Source organism: Syngnathoides biaculeatus, chromosome 16 (genome assembly GCF_019802595.1).
Source record: "Syngnathoides biaculeatus isolate LvHL_M chromosome 16, ASM1980259v1, whole genome shotgun sequence".
Taxonomy (NCBI): Eukaryota; Metazoa; Chordata; class Actinopteri; order Syngnathiformes; family Syngnathidae; genus Syngnathoides; species Syngnathoides biaculeatus.
Genome location: NC_084655.1, coordinates 24,255,677 through 24,264,231, shown reverse-complemented (window position 1 = coordinate 24,264,231; position 8,555 = coordinate 24,255,677). Strand labels below are relative to the sequence as shown.

Below are 8,555 nucleotides of genomic sequence, written 5' to 3'. Positions count from 1 at the left end.
GGTCATCCATGTCTGACCACAATTCCTACTCTAGTGCACTTACTTTTTGGAGTCAGCCAGTCCCACCAGGTGCCCCGAAGTCCTGCTGCTGCTCGCCTCTTAACTGGAGCATGTAAGAGGGAGCACAAAAGGTATTGAAAGATTGCAATCCGATAACGTTTCGCCTCTGCGGTTCCACTCCGGACAATCTTTCGTCAAAGTTCTGAAAGCCTCAGGACGCTTGTCTCACGAGTAAGAAGCACATTTTCCAAAGCTCACTTTGTTTTCTCTGCTTTAGGCGAAGGAGTCGATATCGGAGGCAGTAAACAAGACGTTTCATCACAGTCCTCGGAGACACTGTTTTTTTTTTTTTTTTTAATTTCTTCAATAAAAATATTGACCTCTCTGCATACTTTCCCACGTCACGATAATACATAATCCTTAAGTCGATAATACATTCATGAGAAGGAAACAGTTAATTATGCAAGCCTAGAGTCACTCCTGTACAATCTAAAAACATCTTTGTTGTTATTAATATTATTATTATTATTATTTGAATTCAACACAACCATGGAAGGAGGTAAAAGACTTCTCAAAAATGTCATTGAGTAGAAAATCACAACCCAAAAAGCGTCAGTTGTACATTCACAAACACATTTTTACAATACTGTGCTGAACGTCATTCTAGCTGTCGTATAGTCGTCATGTCATATAAATACATATTTGACTTAATGCATTCCTATGGCACTTGTTAAAGCTTCTAAACACCCACAAAAACGGTGTGGCAGGAGGAGGCAACGGGACATTTTCAAGAGCTCAAGCGCAAAAGCCGCTAAAAACAAAAGAAAGCTGCCAGGAGGCCGCCAAACGCCGCAGAACCAAAACGCTGTCAGTGATCGGGTCCGCGGATTCTGCAAGGAGGCCTCAGCCCACGTCGGCCGCAATCAAGTCGGGCGGCGCCACCTTGAGGATAGCGACCGAAATTATGCTTCAAGGTTTGCGCAAACTCCTGTCGGTCGAGTCAATGATGTGTCGTAACGCGCTACATTTACTCTGCTACATTTTCAGGATGAATTGTACTTTTTACTCTTTTTTTTTGGGGGGGGGGTAGACTCGGGAGGAACCATAAATATGTCGTGCATATATTTCTATTTATCTATATCTGCTTTTGCATGTAATGTGGCTGAAGAAAATCTCACCGTCCAACCTGTTCCTGCATAAAGGACACCCACGGGTGACGCCCAATCGCTGCTCCTGGCTTGTCTGTGGCTTTCCCGTCACGCAATTCCGTTCCCGGCGGGTTTTGGGGAGCGGGAGACGCCCCCCTCGTGCAAATGTCACATTAACATGAGCCCGAACGGCGCAGACGTGTGCTTACAAATGTCATCGGGCCGCCGCGGAGCTCGGGCTCGGTCAGCCGTTTTGTGCGCGTCAGATGCGGATTTGTAACCGTTAGGCAGCGTTAACTTGCGCCCGTCGCGTAAACGACACCCTGCAAAATCGAGACGTGCAATTAGTTGTACGAGAAAGTCATTGAAAGTTTCTGTCGACAGCGTCACTCGCATTGTCATTTTCCAAAGTGATCCTTCCCGACACTGAGCTCAATCCAAATATTTGTTCCATGAAATTAATTTCATTTGGCTGCGTTTTTCTCAGCTGCACTGTCTCGAGTGGATAGGCAAGTTGTGGTCTTTTTCCAATCAGATTTTTGTAAAACCGCCATGTTGCTAATCTGTCCATTCTGATATGCGCAGGAACAACAATGCTCATGTGAGATGGAATAGTGACGCTTGCATCCTGTGCAGGGACAGCGATGCTCTTTTATAGACTTGAACACCAAATGCTCATGAGTTGTGCAGGAACAGTGACCTTCATGTCATGCGCGGGAACAGCGTAGCTCATGCTCTGTGTAGGAACAACTATTCTAATGTTATGTGCAGGAACGTTGATGATTATCGTCTGCGTAGGAACATGAATGCTGATGGCGCGCACAGGGACAATGATGCAAATGTTCGGAGCAGGAACAATGACGCTGGTCTTCCGTGGAGGAACATTGTTAATGTTTTCCACAGGAGCAGTCGTTCAAGCGTTCTGGGCGGAAAAGTGATTTTGATATTTTGCACATGAATGTTAATGATCATATTCTGGGCAGGAACAGGTACACTGAAGTTGTGTGCAGGAACAGTGATGATTATGTCGCGGGTCGGAATGACATCGTTTCTCGTGTAGAGCAAAAAAAAAACTAGTTCTGTGGAGCAAATGTGACGCTCCACTTTTGTGCAGGAAGAGAGACTCTTGTGTTCTTATTCTTGTACAAGCCAAAAGAAAAAGGCAATTATTACCACAATACACTAAAATAACATCCTGGGTTGAAAATGTTACATTTAACCACATACATGTAGCGATGTTTTAAAAATGAATAAGAAACTGAATAGAAATGTGTCGCTTTTTCCTTCCGATTACCGCGTTGGCTGTTAGTCAAGGACGACAGTTGAAAGTGAAGTTTGCGCAGGTGCGTCGGACATGAAGTGGAAGCAAAGAGCGAGCGTGGAACAAGAGCAGGAAGCAGGAGCAGGAGCAGGAGCAGGTGGCCAGCCCAACTCTCTCATTCGCGTTGCAATTTGGTGGAAAATCAATTTGAGCGCAACAAAAACATGCGGACTGAAATGGCCCGGCTCCTCATCTGTCCCCGAGCGCACCTGAAGAGGAACAGGGGAGCACTAACTGTTGACGGAAAGAGTCGGGCCGAGCGCACCAGCCCGACTGATGCTCCTTAACGAGGCTGGGAAAAAAAAAAACGTCATTCTGACTGCATGCTGCATTAGCGAGTCCCAGACTCTTTTGGCGGACCGTGTCTGTTCCGTTCTTGCGACGGAGAAGTACGCATCGTTCCTACGTTGAAAGAATTACGGAGAGATGATGAAAAATATATATATGTATCTATCTATGTATCTATCGATATATTGTTGATAATGTCTCTAAAACATACGCCATGATGTGGCCCCACTACACACATCATCGTCACCATGGTAACATGCAATCACTATTAAAAACAAACACCTTTCAGTTGACGCAAGATGTTTTTCCCCCCTGGGTAATTAGTTGCCAAGCTGAAATAAAGATGCGAAAGTACGTTTGAACGTGAAGGTCACAACATAATCATCCCGCATCAAACAAATATCGGCTTCAGAGGTCCCCCCCCCCCCGTCGGACGGCGGATGTGTCTGATCCCTCAAGGCGGGTATGAAGAAATTCTCCGACGCTGATGAATGGAGGAGCGCGAGGCCCGAAGGCGACTGCGGGAGACTTTTGGAATCGCAACACGTTCACTTTTACGTCACTGGAGACAGATGCGCTCCGAGAGGCCCGAACTACGATCCGTCAGTGCGACGAATGAGTGCGGCTGCGACACCAAAGTCAGCGCTTGCGAACGTGGGGACGGCAGAAGCACATTTTTTTTGCATTTCATTTGGAGTATTTTGTGTGCAGGGGGTCATCCGTTGAAGATGTAACCCAAATTTCTACATCGAAACGGGAACGCGGCGTTGGCTTCACGTTTGCTCTGAACGCACCGTTAGGGTCACGGGTGAAGCGGAGACCCCGTGACCCCGTCGACATTGGGCGGGGGCGTCGGCTCCACCCGTGACTTGTCGGCGGTCGATCGCGGGGCGCGTCACCAGTCGCACTCGTACTGACACCTCAGTCTTCAAACAAGGTAACGTGCGGGACGCCGAAGTACCCGGGGGGGGGGGACGACGACACACACCAACGCAAGCGCAGGAAGAAAATCCAAACTTCACACAGGAAAGCCGCCGCTGAGATTCAAACTCTAAACCTCAGAACTGTGCGGCGGACGTGCCAGCCACGAGGTCACCATGCTGCCCCCTTACAGTACGGACCAATTCCATTTGTTTCAAAATATGTAAGAAAGTGTTCGACTTAGTGGAAAGAAGGCTTTTGTCTTGTCCGCTCTCTGCCGGGTTAAAGGGTTAAAAAGAAGTTCAATTATACATTCACGACGTGAATATTCATCCAGGTAACGGCTGAAGGGACGTCATCATCCAGGGCCATTATTAGTTGACTGAGGACTATCCGCTAAAGGCGGAAATTTCCTCTTTCTAATACTGGAAACGACGACAACTAGCTCATAGCCATCCCACTGCTACAGTAACAGTCTAGCGTAAATCCAGATTGAACTGACGAGATACGGAACTGTCACGACCGGTTTGTTTGGACCTTCCAGGGCGAGCACCAGACAAAAAGAAAAGGCTAGGCTGTTCTGCATATTAAAACTAGACGGATTATTATTATTATTATTTTTATTTTATTTTTTTTTTCTGTCAGATAGCAGCCGGACACGCCATCCGGGGGCTGCGCCTGAGCACCCCCTGATCGGTTCTACTGGAACATTCTGGCTCGCAAAGTGGCAGGTGTTCAAAGTCGCGCAAAGCGCTGACTGGTGAACCCCTGGCACCGGAGCCTCCGACGGCTCCCAACCGGGTCGCGACTACGCCGGGTACAGATGGCGAGCCATAAACCGCGTATAAGGTACGCTCAGTCTGTGGTTCGGGGGTGGAGGTCGAGAGCCTTTTTTTGCAAAGAGATGCTCGCTTTGCGCATCAGCTTTTGTCGCCGTCGCACGCTTTTCCGTCATAACGCTTTCTTTTGGCTCAAACTAGCTGAAGTGGCGCCGCTGTTCCCGCCATGGAGGCTGACCTTTTTCCTCAAAGAGTCCCGAGGACGGTCTCCAAGGAGACGGAAGCCCCGACGACCCCCTCAGCCCCCTCCGCCCCCCCCCCCCTTTAACTCGCCACTGAGCTCTAGCCCTCAAGAGGAAATACAAATCGGCTTCCCGTTTTTGTCGTACTGGTACACCAACATCTTGATGCAATGGGAGTTGGCGGGCGAGATCCACGGACTGCTCGTGATGGAGAAATTGTGGCTGGCGTAGAAAGGCTGCGGCTGCTTTCGGCAGCGGACCAGCGCTTGCAGCACGTTGGCCGCCATGGCCCTGAAACGCTTGCTGATGAAGCAGTAGAGGAAGAAGTTGACGCCGGTGTTGAGCAAGGCCAGCATGTTGGCCAAGTCCGTCAGCGCGTGCAGCAGCCGGCCGGCGCCCGGCGAGGCCGGAGGCGGCGAGTAGAAGTGGTAAAGAATCATGAGGGTGCGGGGCGCCCACAGAACTGCGAAGATGGAGGTGATGGCGAGCAGGATGGCGGTGGTCTTGCCGGTGGAGTAGCCGCGCATGCGGAAGCAGCTGCGGCGGCGACGCAGCTTGCGCACGATGACGGCGTTGAGGGTGAAGAAGACGGCGCAGGGGAGGAGGTAGACGGTGGCGCAGTGGGCCCACACCAGGACGTGTTGGGCCGCCGTTCGACCGTTACTCTCGCCGCCGCCGTCGCCGACCACGGCGGGCGAACTGTGCCACAACTCGGGCCACCAGTAGTACGGCGCGGCCGAGAGCAGGCAGCCGACGTACACGGCGAAAATCACCCTCCGCGTGCGCGCCGGGTACGAGACGGTGTGGTAGCGCAGCGGGTGGCAGACGGCGATGTAGCGGTCAACGGTGAGGGGCACGGTGATCCAGATGGACGTGTGGATGGAGCAGAACTCCAGCACCTGCACGGCGCTGTTCACGGATGGCGGCAACGGCGCGGCCAGGATGAAGTCCTCCAGTATGAAGTCGACAAAAACTATGAGCAGCAGGACCGCGATGTCGGCGGCCGCCAGGGCCAGGAGATAATTGTAGGACGACTTCTGACGACGCAGCACCAGCTGGGACAGGATGACCACCGTCAAGATGTTGGCTGGAGAGGTGAGGTTGTCGGGACGACGAGGGCAGGGAGGAACGGCAAAGTTGCAAAATGCAGGTGAAGGGAAACAAGGAAGAAAAGAGACAACGGAGGATGTTAGTAGGCAGCTACATTTTAAAGGGGCAACATACGCTGTGCGAGCAAGTCGAACCCAAGTGACAAAAAGCCACATGGACGCTACTTGCTAGCTTGCCACTTCCCATCTGTTAGTAAAAAGCTAGCAGACCACCCACAAATGTTCACACAGCACAGAACAGAGAAATTTGCTTCTAAAAGTCCTGCAAAGTCAGAATGAATCAATACTAATCATAATTCAATCCCCGTGGATGTAAAATCACACTGCGCAAATACGCTAACCAAAGCAAATTCATCAGTGAAGTCGTTGAGGGATTTTCTGAATTTTTTTTTTTTTTTTTTGGCCACCATTCTGCATGAAGCAAGCCACCGTACTTGCACCTGCATCAACACGAGTCTGCGCCTGTGGCAAATTACTTCCAGCAAGAGGTAAACTGCGCGGAAAAGACGAGGTGGGGATGAATTAAGATGCGGCACGACATCCTCAGCGGGCCACTGAGTTCACCGCGAGCATCAGAGGCTCCGACGGCGCTTTTACACCAAACAACAAGGACGTCCCGTCGCTTTGTGCACTCTTCACTTTTGCCAGGCAGCGAGAAATCCCCCGGAAAGATTTATCGCGGCAATAACTTGAAGGGAAGAGCGGTTTGCGCCGGTGCGGCGAAAGATGACATTGTTTGTTTTCGAAGCGCCGACGTGCCAAGCGGCCTCGCCGTCGCGCTCGCATCATCGTGACGATCGCGAGAGGAAACGACCCGCGCTCATTCACTCCGGATAACTGCGGCAAAAGCCGACGCCGTCGCTGCGACGGCTTCCCAAAGGAGGCCGATATTTATGGCGAATCTCGTAAAAGCGCGCTGGACGGCGTTACGGCGCCATTAACTTCGATGGCATTCGGCCGAGGCTCATTGAATTTTCTTTAAAGCTGCGGACGGTCCAAAGGAAGCGCCTCACTAATGTGCAAAACCGTTATCTCGCTTACAGGCACTGACGACACTACGTCAACTTTGAGCTGTATTAGCCGCCAATCCGATGGAGGAATAGCATGGAAGACAAAGAATTTTACAAAAAAGGAACTCATACACATTTGAAGACACAGCAATTGCTGTAACATGCACAGACTGTCACGAAACCTCCGGTACGGGGGCAGACCTAAATGCAGGACTTCGAGGCATCGGCATAATGTTCAACGTGGTTTATTCCGGAAACTGGGTCATACACGGTGTAGCGGCCCAACAAGGCAGAGGTACAGAAACGCTAGGCTAGGCTAGGCGGGATCCAGAAGACATGCAGCAGTGTGTGATGAATATCGGGCAAACGAACAACTCAACAGGACAGGATCGAACAAAAGGGCACAGAATCGCTCCGACTCAGGTTACTCTAACTTACACGTAGAGCGGCGAGTCCTGCAGGCAGTGAATGCAACTCACAAACGCAAGGCAACGAACTGGCAAATGTCAGTGACAAAAACGCCAACTAAAATGGCCGTCGAATTACAATCCGAATGTGAACAGCTGCGTCACCGCCCAGAGCAGCGGCGTGGCCACGCGGCCTTGCTCATGTCACAGACTTTGTGGAGAGCTTGCGCGGAACTGTTTCAGATTTGTTTTGAGCGCGGCTGAAATGGAGCCACGTGATGCACTCGGGAGTCCCGCCGATATGCTATTGTACCTTAGCTCCGCCTACTCCCCGAAAGTACGGCTTTCCTCCCGATAGTTTCTCGGCGTGCCTCGTCGTCAGCCATGAGACACACAGAGAAAACCGTGGAAAGCGAGGTGGGGAGTCCAACTTGATAATTAGGGTGCGGTCGGTACAAGCTTCACTTTTGAGCGCCCCGTTGTCACGGAGTGTAAAAGCCCAAGGACCACTCGGCGAGATGTATTCCAGCCACCGGAAGCTTGAAGCGGACTGCGTTGCCGTAAAAAAGATGTCGGGGAAACTAGACGACATTTTTCCCAAGTTGACATCTGAGGGGTGCGTCGTTTTCATCGTCTGAGAGCGCAAGAAGGCCTTTCATAACTCACGATTTTGAAGCCTCATTTTGACTGTGTACAGCATGTACATTTTTCAAAACCAAATTTGCCGGTGTTGCCAACAACACTTTTTGTTTTTTAAATTAAATATGGAAGCCATTGGATTGCTCACTTTACAGGTAAACGGCTAAAATGTCAGTTTTTTGCTCCAAAATGTTAACTTCGTTTTTATAAGAGCAGCCAAAACTTAGTAAGGCCACGAACACAACAAATGCTTGTGTTAACAAAGCAGGTCTTGGTGTGTGTCTATCATTTTAATAATCATATGAAACAAAATGCACTATTAGAGTTAGAAATGACGCAAAGGGACAAAGGAAGAAAACAAAGATCCAAGTTGAACCTCGGCGTCCTCCGAGCGCAGTCGCAGCACGACGGCCATCTTTTTCCAGACGAAGATGCATTTTGACATTGATGTGCATTGCGGCGTCGACCGCACTTAGCCGAGCGTCTGTCGCGCGGGTGCGGTTCCGCCCTCCCGTCGCTGGTAGACGGGATTAAAAGCGGCCGTCTTCGAGTCGGCGACGTCGCGGTTCCCAGCCGCTATCGGCTAATTGCAAATTAGCGATGCGCCGGCTCCGCTTACGATGTCCTTGCCGGACCGGAGGAAGCGGCGCCGAAGGCGCGCGAAAGCCGGCAGGACCGAAACGGCGAGCGG

At 50.7% G+C, this 8,555-nt stretch overlaps 1 protein-coding gene across 1 annotated transcript; it reads right to left on the bottom strand.

Moving 5' to 3' along the window:
- Positions 1 to 4,806: 4,806 nt before the first annotated feature.
- gpr139 (G protein-coupled receptor 139) lies at positions 4,807 to 7,907 on the bottom strand. The gene is made up of 2 exons (XM_061846483.1): positions 7,892 to 7,907; positions 4,807 to 5,786 (listed from the first exon to the last, which is right to left on the bottom strand). The coding sequence occupies exons 1-2, from the start codon at positions 7,905 to 7,907 to the stop codon at positions 4,807 to 4,809; spliced, it is 996 nt and encodes a 331-aa protein (XP_061702467.1).
- Between the last annotated feature and the right edge of the window lie 648 nt (positions 7,908 to 8,555).